The 21,793-nt window shown below is 46.1% G+C and overlaps 1 protein-coding gene across 3 annotated transcripts in view; it reads right to left on the reverse strand.

The window, feature by feature from the left end:
- Ctdp1 (CTD phosphatase subunit 1) overlaps positions 1-13,326 on the reverse strand; it is a 56,720-nt gene extending 43,394 nt beyond the window's left edge. The window contains exons 1-5 of one of the 3 annotated variants that reach the window (XM_005065412.4): positions 12,855-13,321; positions 4,875-4,958; positions 4,095-4,188; positions 3,554-3,682; positions 1,022-1,172 (exon numbers count right to left, since the gene is read on the reverse strand). In XM_005065412.4, coding sequence (XP_005065469.1) covers positions 1,022-1,172; positions 3,554-3,682; positions 4,095-4,188; positions 4,875-4,958; positions 12,855-13,168 — 772 coding nt within the window. In that variant the 5' untranslated portion in view covers positions 13,169-13,321. Of the gene's footprint in view, positions 1-1,021; positions 1,173-3,553; positions 3,683-4,094; positions 4,189-4,874; positions 4,959-12,854 lie in introns of all 3 variants that reach the window. The other 2 variants (XM_040757781.1, XM_040757782.1) reach the window with 2 other exon arrangements.
- Between the last annotated feature and the right edge of the window lie 8,467 nt (positions 13,327-21,793).

The raw sequence follows: 21,793 nt of genomic DNA on the forward strand, positions 1-21,793 counted from the left end.
ATGTGTTTAGGGTAGAGTGTGTGCAATAGGGGCAGAGTCTGTGGAGGAGAGAATGTATATGGGAAATCTCTGCAATGAACCTAAAGTTGACCTAAAAAACAAAGCCTATTTAAAAATAGGCTACAAAGAAACGAAAGACTAAACAGATTCTAAAGTACCAACTCCATCAACAAAGACAGAGATCAATCTGTATCTTTGAAGTGCTATGTGCCTGTGCACATGTGGATGTGGGGTGGGTGGGTAGGTGTAGGGGTGTGTGTGTGTGTGTGTGTGTGTGTGGTGTTGATGTACTCATCCACGCATGCATGTGTGAAACCAGAGGTCAACACCAGGTTTCTTCCTCTCTTTGTTTCATTGTTTTCTGTGTTTTGAAACATGGTCTCTGATCCCACTGGTTCAGAAACTGCTGATCGTTTTGATTTTTGGTGGGTGCTGGAGATGTGTACTTAGGTCTTCAAGCTTGCACAGTAAGAGCTGTACCCACTCCCAGTGCCAAGACTTTGAACTTAAAGTGCTCACTTGAGCAACTTCTGCAACTGCTACCCACTCAGATGCCACAAGCTTGCTGGAATAGAACATGTCCTCCCTCATCATTCAGACAGTGACTGAGATATACAGAGGCTCAGTGTAACTTCCTACCAAACTCATTCCCCAGACAGTGCTGCCATCTGGTGGACACTGCACACTAAGAGGACGTTAAGTGACTCCCAGGAAGACAAGCAAAGGCCAGGCCACTCAGTCCCTCAGTCCTCAAGTAACTCATGATGGCCTATAAAGTATTTGGCATATACTTGAACAACAGAGCTCCAAAGCCATCTTTAGTCAGCTAAAGGAACTACCTTTGAAAACTCACCCACATAAGTTTAATTCACCTATGGTCCCAGTCAACATTCCCACTGCAACTGCCAGTTCTAACCCTCAGTTTCTGCACCATTCTTTGTTTTGAAGAAGATACATTTGAAAATATGAAATAACTTGCCACCTACGTGCATTTGTGGACCTTACACTGTGCTTGACTGACCTGCAATGGTGTGGGCATAGAGACGGCTGCCAAAAGTGAAAACATGCAACTCATACAGCTTGGCAATCTTCTCCAAAAAGTCCCTGCAGTGAGGGCGCAAGCGGGTGTGCAGCATTGGCTCACCCCGGCCCAGCTGGAAGTGAAAGATGCCCTGTAAGAAGAAGAGTAAGAGTGAGAAGAGGGTGCAGGGAGAATTGCCCAGGTAGCATCTGAGCTGTGGACCCTGCAAAGTCTGTAGAAGTACAGATTAGATGAGGGACTGCACAGGGCACATGAGATCCACATACTGCACGAATGAGGCAGCATGGGAAGGTGCATGATGATGGATGCCACTGACTACCATAGCTATGCCAACAAGCCACTGTAATAACAGGCTGCAATAACTACCTCTCATAATTATAACTGTCCATGACACTACTCACTATAAACTACCTGGTAACTATCAGTCACTATAACCACCATGATAACTATCTGTGATAACCACAATCAGGACAGCCTGATGATGGCTGTTAGTGACTACCCAATCATGTCTTGGGATCAGTGCTAGGTTATATGTCCCATCTGTGCTATTATCTGTGGCATTACCTTATCCTGTTATTGCCTACACCTCTGCTACTTCACATGTTCTTACAGGTCAAGCAACAGAGCTGTAGCCACCGTCCTAAACACACCCATGGTGGTTCCTGAGCTTCTAATGAGGGTACAACTGTCAGTGGCTTGATAAACTGCTTCACTCAGGTATATGAGTGATGAATTGGTGTTCTAGATCACCTTGCAGGCAGGTAAAATGTGTATATTCCCATTATTATTTTGCAGATAATCGTGTTTTCCTTAGGGAACTAAGCTACCATCTGTTTACTTCTATTTACCATTATTTTCTCAGCAAAAATACTGACTTCTAGGATAGATACTCCCTAGCTCTAGTATAAACACACCAGGATGGTGAGAGATTCTATTATTAGCTTCACCTTCTCAACAGCAAGCAGTCCAACAGCTGTAACGTCAACCTCCGTAATGGATGGATGGATGGATGGATGGATGGATGGATGGATGGATGGATGGATGGATGGATGGATGGCCACAGCGAGAATAAAGAGCTCTTCCCCAGGAGTTCAGACTTCAGAACTGAACTCAGAGGTCTACAATTATGTTTCAGTGGTGGCCCAAGTCCTGGCCAAAGGTGCCCTTTGTAGACTAGAGGAATCCTGGCAGTACTGACACTAAGAGAGATCTGGTCCTGCCTAAATCATCCTACACAGTTTAACACAGTTCCTCATGTTGTGGTAACCCCCAACCATAAAATTATTTTTGTTGCTACTTCATAACTGTAATTTTGCTGTTATAAACTGTAATGTAAATATTTCCTAATGGTCTTAGGTAATCTGTGTGAAAGGGACTACCCCTGTGAAGACACTGTAGTAGTTCAGATCCCTTACAAGTGAGAACTGGTTCAGGCTATCTTACTGAACTAATGTAAAATGTGCAACTCCAAAGGCCCAATAAAAGAAACAACCACAGCAACACATGTAAAGGCGCACAGGAACAAAGCCCCTTCCATTCTGGGCCCTGCAAATGCTCCCTACACAGGCAGGTGGTGTGACTGAAATGATACACTATTCAGTAATACCTTCTATGCACTGTCCTGTAACATTCCATGACACACAAAGAAAACTAATACAAGTGTAAGTATAAGCTGTGCCATGGAGGAGGAACTCTAGTCATATTAGGCTAATCTTCAAAAACTCTACCTACACTTGTCATTAAATTATTTTCACTGGTCACTATTCATATCACTACTATATCCACAGCAGTTCATTCAAACAAAGGAATTTGGCTCTACAGTAAACCATACCCTAGGCTGTGATCAGCTTCTAGTATCTTCTCATCCCTGGCACAGAAGGACACATACAAAGCTGTAATGGTACCCAAAATCTAAAATAATAGTCTATGTGTCACTTGCCCAACAGCTAATATTTTAAAACCTGGCAACCTGACACTAGCTAGGCCTTCCTTGTTAACAGTCCGCATGACTACAGGCTTTAGGTCATCTTTCTCTAATAGGCGCTAAACAAAAGCTTTTTTGCACCTGAACCTCAACTTCCCACCAAGCCGTGCTTAACCTCAATGTGACTCCACACCTGGTCACTTCCTATGTCACTCTGGAGAATTCGATTCCCTCATGGTGACTCCCATCTTCTCTTGAACACAGATCCAGATATCCTCTTGTTCTAGACATCCAGATATGAGGAACTCTACATGATACCTCTTCCCAAGACCATGTCCCCAACAGCATTACTTGTGTGTCAGCGCCACCCCCCAACGCCCCCTCACACAAAAGCTCAATGCTAATGGTAAGAGGCCACTTTCCACTTTCTACCAGGCCCAGCCCAGACACAGATACATGACTGGCCTGTTTCCCACATCTAGGTGATCATAGGAATTCACTTAAAACAAGATAATGTACTTTGAAATATAATCATGAGGTCTACAGCTGCTGTGAGGGCTACCGTGGGAAAAGCTGGTGTCACTCACTTTGTTGGACATCTGGGGACACTGCTGCTCAGTTGTATGAATCAGGGTCTGGTCCAAATCAACCATGAGGACCAATTTTCTGTTTCGATGTAGCCGTTGCTGATCTTCCCTTCCTAGTTTTTCAGCTTGCTAAAGTCAAAAAGGAAAAGAGAAAAATGTCAGTGTATGTATATTTTGATTAAAAATAAAATTCAATTTGATTAAGAAAAAGCACATAGCAAGTTCCTAGCCATCACCACTGTCTCCATGTTAGCAGCCTATCACAGAATCTCTAAGCAAAGTCTGGCTCAAGGGGAACAGAAGCCACCCCTGCCTGCTATTGTGTTGGTAGCACCAAGGAGGTCACTGATACACAGAACTAAGAGCTGTGGGGCTTCGAGGCATCCATGTAGACATAGGTGTTAATGCAGGAAAAAGAAAAAAATGGCAGCTTCCGAGGCCTGGAAAGCTACATTCCAGATGAGGGTTGCCTATGAAAAGATGTCTATAATCCAGGCTCCAGAGCTCCCCTAAAGAGTCCAGCAGCAGCCGCTTCTCTCACCTCAGAGCTCACCATCAACTCCGGCACACTGTGGACCATGGAAACGGTCGCTGTAGAAAGTGGTACCTGCTGCTTTCCATTTTTACTCTGCAACCTGTGAGTGTGGAAAGAACATCTGGTTAAGCGAATGGAAGGCACATCTAACTGTGAGTGGCATGCCTTCAGCACATGGTAACCAACACTCCTATCCTAGCATACTCCTGTACAGATAGCCAAGTGAATGCTGCCTGTCTTTAAAAATAGGAAAACACTAGTAGAAATCGAGCTCTAAGGCACACCTACAGCCAGATATGCCAGTCATGTGCTCAATGCAAGAGTCAATTCTGTGTAAACCAACTGCAGTTACATGGAACCAAATAAAGATAGTGACAGCCACCCTCCACCTACACTGCTGACTGAATAGAGAACACTTAGTATCAGTGGTCAGCTACAGAACATCAGAAAAACAGGCTCAGAGTCAAAGCTGTGCTATATCCTAAAGGGGGTAGGGGTGTGTGCTCCAGACGTAGAGATGATTTGTAGTCTCAACTGCGAGGAAAGCATATGCCTTCCAGAAACACTGAAGAAATGTACCCTGCATAACCTAGGGTGTCAGGCAATGATGGCTGAAAACAAAAGGATTCTTTCCCTGGGAACTGGCCATGGTCCTGGGTCCAACTCTGCACAGAGGCAGCACGACCCTGTATCCTGCCTTGAGCACCACTGCCCTCAGTACCCACGGGTTTACCCACCCAAAAGAGAGCCTAGGACTCTTGAGCCTCACTCCCCATGTGTACTCACTGAGTCAGGTCCTGGCCACACTCAGCACACAGGCCCTTCATGACAACAGGATGGCTGCATCCTTCCAATCTCACCAGAAGTGCTCTGCAAAAACAGAAGCAAACATTAGCAACTGAATTACGTTAAAAAAAATCTCTTGGAAGCCGGGCGATGGTGGCGCACGCCTTTAATCCCAGCACTCGGGAGGCAGAGGCAGGAGGATCTCTGTGAGTTCGAGGCCGGGCTGGACCGATAGCCTCCGAAACAATACAGAGAAACCCTGTCTCGTAAAAGCATCCCAAGCAAGTCTTCAGGCTGGCTCCATCTGACTCTCAAATTACTCCAGCCAGGACAAGCATCTGTCTACTGCTTTGAAAGAACGAGATGCAGAGATCTAGTCTGAAGAGAAGATGACATACAGATGGTCTCAATAACTACATGCACACAATCCTCTCATGTTTCTGACAAAGAATGCATTAATACCAAAGCTTTGCCTACATTACTATAAGCACAGGTTTGCATAACTCCAAAGTAAACTCCCATTCCCTCCCACAGATGACTCCCAGTCTAGAGCAGCTCATAGTCATCTGGCATTCCCTGACAGAGTTATAATATCCCCGGTCGTTTGCTTGTTTTCCTTGAAAACAACATTTGACCATGTAGCCCACACTGGCCTCTCCATCCTCTTGCCTTAGCCTCCCAAGTACTTGGATATGCCACCAAATCCACTTTCTAGTTTCTAAATAAACAGAAACTGGTTTTCTTGTTATCTCCACACACACCACTGCCTCAGGGAGGGATTACTACAGACAATTCTCAAGAGTGCAAAAGCAGAGGCTGCACCCTCATAACTCAGCAGAGATTCACATCTCCAATATGGCTCAGCAGGGTCCTTGTCAGGCCCATGTTTGTTGCTGGGACCTTTCCAATTATTTCCTAGTGGCATGAAATTAACAATTTCCAGAAGCAGGGTCACCTCCCAGAAACCAGAACTGGCCTGCCCCACTCTACACTCAAGAGCACTGGGTCTCGCCTGTCCCCAGCAGAACTCCCAAGGGTCTGACCTATCATACTCTAAGCCAGGGCACCTGGCTCTCCCAGGGACCTGGGCAGAGAAGACTTTCCACTGCCCCCCTCACACCACTCTGAGAGAGAGAAAGGGAAGCAGGACAAAGATTAGACCGAAGCTCAGCCATGCAGGAACAACAAAGGGCACTTCCCTGGTATATATGGTACTTTGCAATAGGTAGAAGGTCAAGACCAAGACACAGAGCCTCACTGGACAGGGTTTCTACTCAGGGAGAGGGACCTACCTGAGCTGGGCATATGCCCAAGGGCCTACACCACAATGTAGTGGAGACGGGAGAGCCTTTTCCACTAGTGCTGTGTGATACCATAGGCAAGAAAATGCAAAGCAAAAGAGGACCTTTGACTTAATGTTCATACCTTATACCAAACCTGACTTAGGACAGATTACAACTAAACACGAAGCCCAGTGCCAGGTGCAGGCTCTCTCTGAGTTTTTGGCCAGGGACCCACAGTCCTAACAAAGAGCTACTTTACTATCTAGCATGAAGAACCCTCACAAGTCAACAATAAAATTGAATGGGACCTTGATTATTGTAGCTCTAAAACAAGTCTCCAAACCAGTTAATAAAAGCTCTCAACTCGATTCTTTTTCCCAGTGGTTGTTCAAGGTTCCCTGTATTTCTGTACAAGCGTTAGGACCAGTTCCGCATTTTCCATAAGCTGCTAAACTTAAACTCTGCTTGGGGAACAAGTCAGCATCTTCCACACGGCAGCATAGGCTGCATGAGTAAGTAGGTGATGTGCCACCTCCTCCCAATCCTCCAACAGGAGACCACCCAAGTGCTACCACCTTATCAGTATTAATTTAGACACAGGAACATTCCTTGAGCCCATAAGACTTCTGCCCACCAGCCTCTGTGGGCTCAGCCCGGTTATCTCCCTCCTGTGCCTGTCTAGAAACTAGACAAGGAACGTTTTACATGGCAGCACTGAGCTACCATCAAAGGCAGGAGTAAAGTCATAATGAAGTCTGCTGTAAGGACAGAACTGGAAACAAAGATAACCACCTTGGTGGGTAATCTGGCCAGTTTGGTCTTCCCTGGAGTATGGAAGCCATGGGCAAAAAATCCTCTGCAAATAGTCTCAGCTTCAAACACAGCATTTCCATAACTTAAGCAGTGGGCTACACAACTTATAAGCAAAGCCCACATGCTATCTGCTGCCACACTCTTGATGCCTGTGTCTGCTTGCTGAGCATTCCCAACCCTATTTCTGGTGTTTCTGGAGCACGAGAGATGTAGGCGTCTGGGGTTGGGACTATGCCCCCCCCAAAACACAGAGACAGGTACAATATGTACACTGATGGCCCAGAGAGAACACAGCCTACACAAGCTTCAAAGAAAAGTAGACCACACCTAGTTATTTTAGGGTCAAAGTTTGATGAGAATATACAGAACTTACAGATGAGTAAAACCCGATGAGAAAGTCAGTATCTTTCCATAACAGGAACCCAACAGATGCCACCACTTACCCAGTGATCAACATTCAACCACACAAGGTGAGACTAACTCAAGCTGAAGACCTCATGGAAGGATTATCACCACTGTCAATCCGCTGAGCCACACACAGAGCCACAGTTTAACTACTACTTTATAGTAGTTTGCTTCTACTATAAAGGCCACAGTCAGGAGGAAAGCAGAGAAGTCTGCAGAGGACAACACAGCACTGCACAGACATTAACTTCCGGTTTGATGACTACACAGTGCTCACTTTGTGTTTTGAAGAGTGAGTATTTAGGAGTGAGTATTTAGGAACGTTATATCTCAGTGCAACTGATGCTCCAACTCTTCAGAGAAAAGTGGCAATGTAAACATGGTAAATGCTGACACTTTAGAAACCTGAGTGACATTCAGGTGAGAATGTTTTGCTGTTTTGTCACTTTTCTCTAAGTCTGAAGCGCTCGCTGGCTGCTGGCCATTTTTTTTTTTTTTTGGCTATGACAATGCACCTGAGTTAATCACCTGATGGTTTACTAAATATTTTCTAACCATTTCAAAACTAATTTGTTCTATTTTCTCTTCCTGCAAATAAAATGCACTTTTCCTGGGACAATGGATCTATATCACTTGTCATGTTTGGCAATGACAACATTATCTATGCATTATTTAAAAAATATATGAAATTGATTCTCTATTCCTCCACATATGAAGATTTCATTTAATCTTTTTTATTTAATATGTATGTGTATTCTGCTGCATACATTGTTTGTGTACTACATATATGCCTGGTGCTGGCAGAGGACAGAGAGGGTGTTGGGCTCCCTAGAACTGGAGTCACAGATGGTTGTGAGCTACCATGTAGGTGCTGGAAATTGAACTCAGATCCTCTGAAGTGCAGTCTGTGCTCTTAACCTCTGAACCCCTTGTTTAATCTCTTCTAAAATAAAGAAATAAAGAAAACACAAGACTAGCAATACATTTCCCAGTGCACATACAAATCTTAGAGCCAATGTGCTGTTCCTAGATGGACACACTTCAAAGCCCACCTATCTCAGAGGCCTCTGTTAAATGACTGCCAGGCTTCTTAAAAGCCTGCAGAGCCGGGTGTTGGTGGTGCATACCTTTAATCCTAGCAGAGGCAGGCGGATTCGAGGCCAGCCTGATCTAAAGAGAGTTCCAGGACAACCTCCAAAGCAATACAGAGAAACCCTGTCTCGAAAAACCAAAACAAACAAAACAAAAAACCCCCCACAAAACCCAGGAACCAAAAAAGGCCTGAAGAGTTCCTTCAAAACCAGGAACACAACACAATATAATGCAGCTCCATCTGAAGTACAAATCATCTGTATTCAACAAGTCCAGTTAAAGTAACAGTTTCCCTAGCTTCAGACAAGAATGTCTTCTGAGTAATTATTTAGATAGAACAGACGCCAACAGGGAAAGTTATGAGTATTTAGCCAAGAATATTCATTCATAAAAGTTCTGGGTATGGGAGTGTAGAATCTTACTCCCAAGGTCAGACGGTGCACAGCACCAGCTTCGGTGGAATGGCACCTGGGTGTGCTTTGACTTGGAGCCCCTCTGCCCATCTAACTTTCCAACACTGAAATGGGGGCTAATCCTAAGAACAACCCCTGAGTTTTGTTACAGGCTTTCTAAGATTCTTTTCATCCTCTAGGCAACTGGAATAATTCCGTGTTTTAGCAGGGGTGATCCTGCCAGGGTTGGCTATGCAAATGCTCTTCTCCCAGCAAACGGCAGCGATTGTATATTGCATTTGGGCGACAGTTAGTGCCTGCCGTTTGCTGGGAGAAGAGCATCTTTCATCCAGGAGGATGAAGTGCTGCGGAAACAGTACCAGCACAACTCAAAAGACAGCCTAGTGATATGTTTCAACTTCAACCAGAGTTCTTTGGGAACAAACACAGATGTGGCATTACTGGGTGTTGCTAATGACCAAAACAGCAGTGCCAACTACAACCACAGGGGACTCATTTTGTCAATCTTTATTAAGTACACAAGCCACCTTCTCTACCCAGCTTCCTGGTCTCAGCAAAAACAGGCTTGTGTCAATGAGGTCTGCTGTCACCAAGTAAGTGCACACACATCTGGGCTCAGCTGTGCCATAACACCCAGGTTGTGGGTGATCTTCCTTCATTCTTCAAAAGTGTGGTGTCAGTCAACCCTGGGAGAAATCAGGACAATAATGGGCAGGAAAATCACAAAGATGTCGGGCTTAGAACATCTTCATGCTGCCTACAGGGGCTTAAGAGTGGTCTGATCTCAGAAGAGGTGCCAATGAGGACCAAACAGTGCAGTACACAGATGAAGACGCAGGTCCAGTTTGCCCAGAAGCAATGTCTATCGCTTGTCAGACTAACTCAGCTGCGTATTGTTTAGGCAGTTGTATAAGACTGACACTCTACCACCAAGTTCCTCAGCAGTGTACAGAGCTTGCCACTCATCACAAGAGCCACAGGTCCCACTGGTGCGGGGAGATTCAAGCGGAGAAGGAAAGCTCACAAACAGGTGGCTCCTCTGCCAACAAGCAAGCTGAAGGTGGGTAAGAGTCTCCTCAAAACAGTTCTGAATTCACCCATCATAACTCTATATAAATGGATGTGACTAAGTGTGTGTGTGGGCGGGCTCTAAGGCCCACCATCCAATAATCACTCTACAAAGGTTCAATGAAAATGTCAGTAAATTCTGGCTCTCCCATGTGATTTAAGAATATGTAGTCAAACTCAGTGGTGCACATCTCTAATCCCAGCACTAAGAACAAAGGGAGCAGTATTGCTGGAAGACCAGAACTTGAGATCATGAACAAACTTCCAGTACTGATAAATTCTTTATCAAGTAGTCTTAGTGTGATTCCGGCATGTGCTCAGAGAGAAGTAAGCATCTAGCTAGGGTGATCAGGCATGGCTACTTCTTCCTGATACCCTCCCTTCCTGGGTCCCACCTGGGGTGAAGCCACTGCTGTGACGGAACTGCTGCTGGATGAGGCTGCAGCCAGAGACAGAAACCCTTCTAATAACAGAGGGCTTTGGCTCAGGGTACCTGGTGTGAGCCAGGCAGCTCTTTGTTGACCAAGGTCTAACAGTCATGGCAAGTATCACTCAATACCAGGCTCAAATGATATCTACTACTCTGTCTTCTCAAACAGGGAAATGCACAAGCCCTTTAGAAAGACTTCCTAATATGCAAGTCCCTCTAGAGACCAGAAGTGCTGCAGTTAGTTGTGGGGGCCATGTGGAGTTTGGTATGTTTACATAGGTCTCACATGTTAAGCATTGGAAAACTCAAGGGCAAATATGCCGTAGCTTTGGATACTGAAATATTTTAGACTTTGGATTTTAGAATTAAGGACACCCAACCTGTACAACTAAATTGTGGAGTCAAGGCCCACCTAGCTGAAATCTGTGTGCTACAAAAGCCTGTCCAGACTGAAAATGAAGAGCTCTGTTGACTGCTCCTTGCACCATCTCTGCAGACTCTCAGTGGATGCTGCTTCTCCCAGGTTGATGCCGTATCAAGATAATTCTCTACTAAGTGGTGTTTGTACAAAGTGGTTTTTTTATTATTTTGTTCTACAAAAGTATGGCATTTTGGGGGAGGCCTAACTGGTGTTCCCAAGAGCTGGTAGTTCCAAAAACTTACTGCATGTCAATCAACCCTGGCTTCATGCCCAAACACCCAAGAACTCAACTGGGAAAGGCAACCCACAGCCATGAAATTTATTCCAAAGGAACTATTAGGATCGACATTAGGGCATGAAACAGATTTAAACTAAGGCTTTGTTAACTGCTCCTTCCTGGATCTTTCACACTGGTCACCATGTACATGCAGGCATATAGGAGTACTATGGGAAATATGCACATCACCTCACTGCAATACTCCCCAGAAAGCTGGCAAAATGAAGTCCACAAATGCACATAATAGGAAAAGGGAAGAAAACATTTTAAATCAAAGTAATGTTGCTAATGATTTTCCCAGAAGTAGGAATTCAACTGACATCACTGAACTGATGATACATGTACCATGAGTGGTCCAGAATTCCAAGAATCATTTCGGGGACACCAAGATGCGCCATCTAAGAAGGGACACAACATCAGTTTCGAGTCCCGCTACAAGCCACTGCTCCGAGCACCAAGATCTTAAACATCAAAGAAAAGTTGGTAGCCACTCGGCTGACTCCTTGGGTAATGAACCAGGTAGGTTTGATTTATCAGAGTGGTGGATCTGAGCCTGAGTATGTATACTAGCCAGTTATGGGACAATGGTAGTACCTGTTTGGGCCTGTGTTGCTGCCACAGGGGACCAGAATGAAATGAGACATTCATTGTGGGCATTTTCTACTCAAAAGCAGGTTACCACCACTGCTAGAGAGGGCTCAGGTGAAGCTGAGATAGTAGCTTCTCTGATGTAGGAACAGTGCCTACCAAGCCCACAGCCTTGTCCTCCCAGAGAAACCAAGCAGACAGCTCTCTCAAGGGGGTCAGCCCCTAAGAAGTAAGTCTTTCTGGTAGCTGTGCCACCCCACCCTCAGTGGGCAGGAGAAAGGTGCCAGGTCCAAGGCCAAGAACCCAAACAACATCTACAAAGATGCACTAGGAGGAGTGGCCAGGAAGACAGTCAGGCAGTGGAAAATGGAAATTTTCCCTTCGGAGAATGATGGGTAGCAAATACTCAAAAGGCAGGACAGGTACCAAAGAAGCATAGGACACCAGAAAAGGAACAGAAAGGATGTTTTCAGAAGGAAGCTCCCAGCACAACATACTGTAGGCAGGAGCACTCACCCGCCCACACACACACACCAGTAGTTTCTGTTTGTTACAACCAAAACTATCACAGCCATGTGACACACATGCCCACGTGTTAACTCAGGTTCAACACACAACTCTGGCAAAATCGAGCATAAAGCCAGACAGCGGCAGATCAAACCAATTCAAGATCCTGTAGAGCTAGGACACAAGTACGAAGCAAAAAAGTCCTCGGATTTCTTGAGAACCAAGAGCCCATCACCCGATGCAGCCTGGGCCCTTCTCTTTCCGAGGCTATGATGCAGAATCACCGGGTTTTACAACCGCGTTTCACAAAGTTTTATAAGCGTTTAAAGAGACACACACGCCCCACAGCTTCTATTTCAGTAACGAGCCTGGAACCTGCCTGAGTAGTCCTGTGGGCACAGCCACCCAAGTTGCCTTCACACACAAAGGTGGAGTCCACCAATTATAGAAGAGGGACGAATGCAAAACATTTCCCAAAAGGGTAACCTTGGGTCATCGAGAACTTTTCAAGCTCGAAGTATCTGGGGTCTGAGAAGATCACAAACGGCGACCATTCTTCCTATACTGTCATGCTGCAGCACCTTCGGGCGGCTCTGCACGCCCGACCACAGCGGTAGCCCTGAGACCCTCCCCCCCCCCCGACATCCTTGAGAGCCCGGAGAACCGGGTCTCCGCACACTCACCCAGGGGCCACCACCTGGCCTGGCTGCGCACACAGTTCACGGACCACGCCGGCGCGCTCCGACCTGAGCCTGCGCTCGGTCCGCGGGGCGCGCACGCAGCCCCCAGAGGCGGTGCGAGCCGGGGCTGGTGCGGCGGGCTCCGCGGAAGCAGCGGCCTCGTACACAGCCAGCACCGAGCCGATGCGCACCGCCGCGCCTGCAGCCACCTTCCACTCGAGCAGGCGCAGCGGCGTGGGGCCCGGGCAGCGCACCTCAGCCCCGGCCGCCGCCGGAGCGCCCTCGGTGGGAACGCCGGCCGCGGGCGGCGCTTCCATCGCGACCCAGCGAGCGGCAAGGGCGGTCAGGACAACGGAGGTGAGGAACGAAAACACAGGCGCTCAGGGCGCGGCGCCCACCGCGGGCGGCGGCGACACTGCGGTTCCCGCTCCGACACCGGCTTCACCCGCCGCTCGCTGCGCATTCACTTCCGGGAGGCGTGCTACGTCACGGGGGCGGGGCCGGAGGCGTGCGGACGCGTGACTGCGTGCTCTCAGGCCGTGGGTAGACAGTCGGCCCACGCGAAACCGGGAGGCGCTGGTCCACACCCGCCGGACGCTGGGCCGCGGCGTTGAGACTACAGACATGCCAAGCGGGTCGCTGTCACAAGACCTCGGTCACACGCTGCAAGTGCTGACGCATCGAGACTACCGATTCCGGCATGCAGCGCGAGTCTCGTGCCTACTCCCGTCGTCCACTGCGAGTTCCGACTACGGGAGACTTCGGATGCTAAAAGCATTGAGAGCGGACCGCTGTGAGAGATACGCTGTCGTGGAGAGACTACCACTCCCAGCATGCAACGCGAACCCCTGTCCCAACACTCCCGTGATGCACTGCGAATACTGGAGCGGCGGGACTGAGTACCTGCTGGTCCCACTCGTTTCTGCCCTAGTCCTGTGCTTGGCACAGGATCTTGTGCAGTGGCCTCGAGCAGCTGGCGCTCTTTTCAAAGTGAAGTTCTAGCTTGGGGCTGTGGTTGGTTTAGGGTGTCCACCTCGCCTGCCCGCCCCTTGCTTTTAGAGTATCCACCTCGCCTGCTCGCCTCTCCTGGACTGTGGTGTGCTAATTACTTATCGGGTCCTGTTTGGGGTGTTCATCAAGCCTACAAGTGCGAGCCAGGAGTATCTCTGACTGGAGATTTCGCAGTTTCTGAATCCTATCAAATAGCACTCTTCATAAAGCTTGAGTGGGTGTCCCAAGCTGCGCGAACACGCTTGTCCCAAAAATGCCTACACTTGTTACCGCATCCTCTGCAAAGCTATCAGGCCTTTGTGCCTATTGGCTGTGGTCCAACACGTTGCCTAAAGTGCATCGAATAGCGTGCGGGGAATTTGTTTTTCTAGCTTAAAACCAAGAGAATATGTCAAAGGTTCTCCAAGTTACTTATTACTAGTCCACCAGTAAATAAGGAAATGAATTGAAATAGTGTAACCAGATTATGAGACTGGAGTGGGGGCGTGACCTCTGTTCTACAGCCCAAATCCACCAGGCAGATTTTTGTTTGTTTTGTTTCTGGAGACAGGGTTTCTCTGTATTGCTTTGGAGTCTGCCCTGGAACTAGATCTGTAGACCAGGCTGACCTTGAAATCACAGAGATCCACCTGCTCCTGCCTGCGAGTGCTGGGATTAAAGGCCTACGCCACCAATTCCTGCACGCCAGGCAGTTATTTTGTTTGTACGTTGAGACAAAATGTAAGCATCAGAAAGATTGTAAGGATTGTTACTCACTAGAAAGAACAGTAACAGGATTGTTACTCACTAGAAAGAACAGTAACTAGTTTGCAGAAGGTGAGGCCATAGCCAGGAAAGTTTATCATAAGCTACAACTCTCTATCCTAAAATCTTAGGAATGGATGGGTTTTTGAGTCCATAACTTTTCAGATTTTAAGAAATTGATGTGTGGACCTATCATCTGCAAATAGAAACAGCACCTTCATGAAACATGACAAAAAATGTATGAAACTAATCTGTGTCAATTCATGTCAGATTCTGCCATCAGATAAGTTACACTAAAGTTATTGTGTTTTAAGCTATGGGTTTTGGGATCTATGGAGAAAGACATGAGTACTGTGAATGAAAAAAAAAAACTAAAAGGACATGACTACCCCCAGGTGTGGTGGATGTGGTTTATTGTAGATATGAGAGGAAGTGTAGCCAGAGGCGTCTGGAAGAGTATGGTAATACATTGTTTATGATTTGTTAAAGCTTGCCTGAAGATTCAGAAAGCAAAACCAGCCTCAAGCTACAGAGATCAGGCAGTGGTGGTAAACACCTTTAATCCCAGCAGCCTGAAGCTACAAGGTGGTGGTACACACTGTTAATTTTGGGACTCAGGATTAAGAGGTAGAGGGATCTCTGGGAGTCCAAGGCAACCCAGATCTACACAAGATTGATCCAGTCCTAAAGAGAAACAGCTCACACAAAGATGATCTCAGCACCTGGGATCACACGCCTTTAATCCCAGCATTAGGAGGTATGAAAGATAAGAGTGGGGTCTTCAGTAGTCAGTACTGGGGATTTATTCTCCAGCCACATTGAGGGTTAGAAAGACATTGAAGTCTCAGGATTCTCCAGCCACGCTGAGGAAAGGCAGAAGTCTGAGGTTTGGTGGAGCCAGGATTGCATTTCACTCTGAGGTAGAGTGAGAGCTAGTAGCCAGCTGCTTTTCTTTTTCTTTTTTCCTTTTTTTTTTTTTTTTTTTTGGTTTACGAGACAGGGTTTCTCTGTATTGTTTTGGAGGCTGTTGGTCCAGCCCGGCCTTGAACTCACAGAGATCTGCCTGCCTCTGCCTCCCGAGTGCTGGGATTAAAGGTGTGCGCCACCAACGCCCAGCCCTGCTTTGCTTTTCTGATCTTCAGCTTGAAGCTTGAACCCCAGTATCAGTCTCTGGGTCTTTTATCCTGCAACAAACATGACCAGCCAACCAAACCAGGCCACATGAGGAGAGGGGGAGGGGCTAGGAAAAGAGGCAAACCAGGAGCAATAGCCAAAAGGGTAAGAGGCCAAAAAAGGACCTGTGTAGCCAAAATGGCTGAATTACATAGGGAAGAGTGGCTGGGGGAGCGGCACCCCAGCCAAGGCTCTGAGCTAGAGAAGTTTAGGATAAGGGGCTGGGAATGCCAGCCAAGAGGACTTTATAACAGGTAGGGACTGAGGGATGCTGGGAGAGCCAGTGTCAGTTTTGACATGCTAATCAGTACTCAGCCATTTGTCCTGAGGTTGAGACCTAACATACTATCTAGATATGTGATGAATTAATCTTTATGACCCAGGGGAAGGAGGCCCCACTCTCTTGAATTCCAGCCTGATTTACTTTACCTGGACAGTTTTACACAAGCTGAAGAATTACCTCATCTGTTTTCCTGACCGAGATATGTTTCTTTCAGACCCTGTTCTCTGATGAACAGACACTGGTCAATGCTAGTGAGGTCAAAACTGAGAGGCAGTTAAGAGGAAAGATAAGAGAGCTGCCAGGGCAAAAACAACACCTCAACAAGGCCAGATTTCTCAGACTACCAGACTTTCAACTGCATGTCTGTACGCCTGTGCTAAAGACCAGGCGCCTGTTTCATGCACAAGCTTGTGGCTTCCAGAAAAGCCATGAGCACACATCTTAATAAGGTAAGTGAAAAAAAGCTTGAACTGGGTTGAAGACAAATCTAAAAACCACAAAATTTCTAGAACAGGAAGAGCCTCATGACATTGGACTTAGCATTGATTTCTTGATATGACGGATCCACAGGCAATAAAAGTAAAAATAGACAAACAAAACCACATCAAGATTGAAACATGTCTGCTTTCAGAAGACACAACAATGGAAAACAGCTTGCAAAATGAGAAACTATTTGCAAGGTGTGTGTGTGGTTAGGGGCTAATATCCAGACTATGCAAACAGTTTCTACAATTCAAAGGCAATTTTAAAATGGGCAGGTAGGCTTGCTCTCCAGACTGAATGCAAAAGAGGCAGAGTAGGCATTTTCTTAAAATTAGTGTATTTGATGATATATTATTCATGATTAAACCTTGCCTGAGGATTCACAAAACAACATCAGCCATAAGGCATAGAAGCCATATATACACTTTTAATCCCAGCAGCCAGAAACTAGGAGGTGGTAGTGCACACCTTTAATCCTAGGACTCAGGATTATGAGATAGACAGATCTCTCTGAGTTCAAGGCCACCCAGCCAGGGATACACAAGATTGAATCAGTCTAAAAGAGTAACAGATCACATGCACTAGGAGGGTATAAAAGATAGAAGCAGGGTCTTCAGTATTCAGTATGAGAGTCATTCATTCTCCAACCACACTGAAGAGAGGTTACAGTTGGGGCTTGGTGAGAGCTCATGGAGACACGATCAGCCCATTCAGTCTGAGGTAAAGATAAGAACTAGAGGCTAGCTGTTTTGCTTTCCTGATATTCATCTTGAAGTTTGAACCCCAATATCAGCCACTGGGTCATTTATTTTTTCATGTTACAAGTGTATATCTTAAAAGTGGCCAAAAATCACATGGATTGGTGATATGACAGAGTGGCACCTTCCTATACATAGCCTAAATATAAAAAGATCTGAGGCAAAAAAAAAAAAGCAGTCTTCCTTCCTTGCCTGCCTTTGCTTCTTGATTCTGAGTGTGTCTGTTCTGCTACTGACACCAGAGTGCAGCATTTTCGAGTTTCCAATGTGGCATTCCAGGAATCTTACAGGCCATCAGCACTAGACTGGATTGCTGTGACATCAGCTTCCAGAACTGAGCAGCTACTGGGCTCTCGGGTTTCCCAGCATGCACACAGCCATTGTTGGACTCCATAGCCTTTTTGCTGAGCTGGACTGTGCCCCTCACTGGATTCTGAGCCCAAATAAACCTTTGTTTCTGCAGAGATTTTCTTACAGTGACAAGAAAATCAACTAAGACAGGAAGTTGGTATCGAGGAGGGGAACTGTTGCTATGACCACCTGACCGCAGGGCTAATAGGACTCTGGAACTGGTTTGTGGGGGGATTTTGGAAGAGTTTGGCACTGTGGACTGGAAGATCCCAGAATGCCTAGTGGTGAGAATGTAAAGATCCGAATGTCAATAGGAAAGCAAGTAGTAAAGACTGCTACAGGGTTTCCTAGGAGAAAAAGAATCTATTAGGAATTGAATGAGGCCATTTACATAGTGTATGGGGAAAATCTGGCTTCGTTCTGCCCATGTCCTAAAATTAGAATAAGGCTGAATTCAAAAGGAGTAGTCGAAGTCATTTGGCAGAGGAAAATTTGAGGCTGAAGGGCATTAAGGCTGTGGAATGGTTACCATTCACTCCACTTAGGATTCATTACGAGACTTTAAAGCATATGAAAAATATGCAGTTTCACAAGAAAAGATGTGTGAGAGAGTTCAAAGTTGCAGACAAAGCAGGCGAGGAGAAAACTCACTCTAATTTTTAAGGACATTACTTAGTGTCATTAAAGAGGAAACCTTGGGCTCTGGACTGAGACAATAGGAAGGTGCTTTGATCCCACCCACTGAAGGCTCTAACTTGTGCTAACACAAATCCTTCTGAAGGAGAGAGCCTGAACTGACAGTGCTGCTCAAGTGCCGTTTTGTTTCCCAACAACTGGGTAGGGAGTGTTTTCCCAGGTTCAGCCACAAAAGTACGCAAAGGGCGTCACTGTGGAGGTAGACGGATGCCAGGCTACATCTTGAGCTGGCAACAGAACTTGCCAGGATCATCCACATGGTGCTGGTTTTGCAGGCATTCAAAATGCAAAAGTAGGAGGAAGGTTTCACAATGCCGCCTGTGATGGGCAATGTTGACAGGGTCATATTCCCCACAAGGAGGCCTTGGGAGACCATTGCATGCAAAGTAAAGCCTAAATTACAATGAAGACCCCATAATGTTAGAGATGCCTGAAGCATGAAACATCTACCAAGGAAAGCAACAGGCCTGGAATGAAGCTGCCTCACGAGAAGCCACCTGTGCTTTAGGTGGTAAAGCTGTAGGGTGGGGGACCCAAAGGTCACTGGAAATTAGATGTTTCTGTTATGAATTCCAGGTGTTGGCATTGGAGATGCAAGTTTGGTGTTTTCTTTTCTTTTTCCTTTTTTTTCTTTTCTTTCTTTCTTTTTTTTTTCCGAGACAGGGTTTCTCTGTATTGTCTTGGAAGCTGTCCTGGAACTCGATTTGTAGACCAGGCTGGCCTTGAACTCACAGAGATCCACCTGCCTCTGCCTCCCGAGTGCTGGGATTAAAGGCGTGCGCCACCAATGCCCAGCTAAGTTTGCTGTTTTCTTCGTAGGGTTTCAGCTTGCTCCAGGCTAGTCTTCGCTGTTCCTTCTTTCCTCTTTTTGGAATAACAGTGTTTGTTCTGTGCTGTTGCATATTGGAAAGTATGTAAGTTTCAAATTTTTAAGCGGGTTTGTGCTTAAGAGATTGCCTTGAGTCTGAGATGATATTTTGAACTTTTGAACAGTTTTAAAATTGTTAAGACTTTGGGGACTTTTGAAGATGGAACTGAATGCCCATTGTAGCATGAGGTGACCATGAACTTTTTGGAGGAACTTTAAAAAGGGAGATGCTTGGGTGTCAAGTCGATACGGGATGGATCTGTGATGATCAGTCTTTATTGTCAACTTGACAAGATTAGCATCTTCTCGTAGATATATTTCTGGGTGTGTCTTTGGTGGAGATCTGAGAGAGTTTTAACTTTGGATGGGTGATCTACCTCAAATGTGGCCAACACAGTCCCATGGGTTAAGGTAAAAGAGACAATCTAGATGAATACCGGAATGCTTTCTGTCTCTATTTCCTGACTCTGGAAGACCTTGTGACCAGCCTCCTGCCCATGCTTTCCAGACATGATGGATTAGATCCCTTCTTAAACTGTGACACTAACTAAATACCCATTTTCTTCATTTGCTCTGTCAAATACTTTTTGCACGGTAACTGGAAAAGCAACTAACCCAGGGACAGAAACAGCTTCTGCTTTGCAAGAGTTTTCACTACTGCCTCACCACCAGTAATGAGGTGTGTGAGCCTTCAGTTCTAATGTTCCCTAAATGTCAGTATATTAGCTACTTTTCTTGCTGTGGCCACCAGATACCTAACAAGCAGAAATGTGAGGGAGGATAGGTTTATTTTGGTTTACTGTTGGAGGGAGAAATTGTGATGGTGAGGAAGGCTGGTAGGGCACGTGGCCAGACCGTGTCTCTGTTTAGGAAGCAGGATAGGAAGCAGGCAGAGTTACTAAAAGGTCAAGACCCACTTGCAGTTACCCACTTCCTCCAGTGAGGCTTCACTCTCTGAAGACCCCAAAACCTTCCTCCTAAAAGTTCTACAGCCATCTAAAGCAGCGCCACCAGCTGAGAGACATGTATTCAAATACGCAAGCCTATGAAGACGTTTTACATTTGAATCACATTACACCCTTGCTCTCCCTGCACACATGTGCACACGTATCTCACAGTGTAAGACACACTCATTCCAACTTCAGAAGTCCCTGGGCTTCAACAGTCCCAATGTAACGATGCAAAGTACAATGCCTGAGATGTCCAGTGAAGACCCAATTTATCATGGCTTCATATATTGTCCTCTTCTGGTCTACCCAGAGGGCCACTGCCTGGCATCTCTGCCTTTCCTTTAAAATCGGTGGAAGCTTCAGTGACTCTGTCAGTCTTATTTTCTGTGTGTCTGAAAAACTAGGATCACATTATATTTAAGTTATTTTCCTCACTGTGTGACAACATACTTGACAGAAATGTCCCAGGGGTTAGAAGTTTCATTTTGGCTCATAATTTCAGGGGCATATCCATCTATTATTGATGGGAAAAGCATGGTAGCTAGTGTGGGTTAGACCACAGCAGCTGATTGCATCTTGGCAACTACAAAGCAAAGATCTTGGTCTGGAATAAGGGCTATGACAGTAATGATCTATTCAGTGACACACTTTTGCCAGCCAATCACAACCCCCCAAACTTTTCTATTGGTGGACACCAAGATTTTAAACACATGACTCTCTGGAATATGTTTTAGGTTCAAGCCATAAAATGCTACCCAACTCCCATATACTCATGACCACCTTGTAATGCAAAATGTACTCAGCCCGACCTTAAAAGTCCTCACATCTTAACAGTTCAAACATTGCTCAAAAATCTAAAGTCCTTTCTGAAGCTCAAGGAGAGTTCTTAACTGTGGTTATTTGCTGCCAGCTGCAGGTGATGAAACACGAACCACAAAATTCAGCAAAACCCATGTGGAGTTTACTGAGGAAACAGAGCAAAGGGAGGGGTAGGTGTTGGCCAACCAGGAACAGGGATGGAAGGGGTGAACAGGTGGGAGGCTCTCACTTAAAAGGGAAAGCTTGCACATGCATACAGAGTCCTTAAGCAGCCACCGAACACAGGATGGAGCCACGCAACACAGTGCCCTTTGAGCTAAGTATCTGCCTGAATGCTGGTGTTCATACCCTGCCAGTTGTCAGGGGCGGGGTCAGCATAATGTCTGAATCCTTACATTGACTATGAGCTTCTGTAAAACCAAAACCAACTTACCTACTTCTAATATACAATAGCATAGAGTAAACATTTAGTATTAGTTATTTTTCCTATAGCTGTGACAAAATACCCAACAAATGCAACTTATGCAAGAAAGGGTCCATTCTAGATCACACTTTGAGAATAAAGTTCATCAGGACAGGAAAGGTTTGCTGGTGGCAATGCCAACCAGGCCACACCTTCTGCAACCAGGCCACACCTTCTGCAACCAGGCCACACCTTCTCCAGAAAGGCCACACCTTCTCCAGCAAGACCACACCTTCTCCAGCAAGGCCACACCTTCTCCAGCAAGGCCACACCTTCTCCAGTAAGGTCACACCTTCTCCAGCAAGACCACACCTTCTCCAGCAAGACCACACCTTCTCCAACA

This window comes from Mesocricetus auratus, unplaced genomic scaffold (genome assembly GCF_017639785.1).
Source record: "Mesocricetus auratus isolate SY011 unplaced genomic scaffold, BCM_Maur_2.0 Super-Scaffold_100015, whole genome shotgun sequence".
Classification (NCBI taxonomy): Eukaryota; Metazoa; Chordata; class Mammalia; order Rodentia; family Cricetidae; genus Mesocricetus; species Mesocricetus auratus.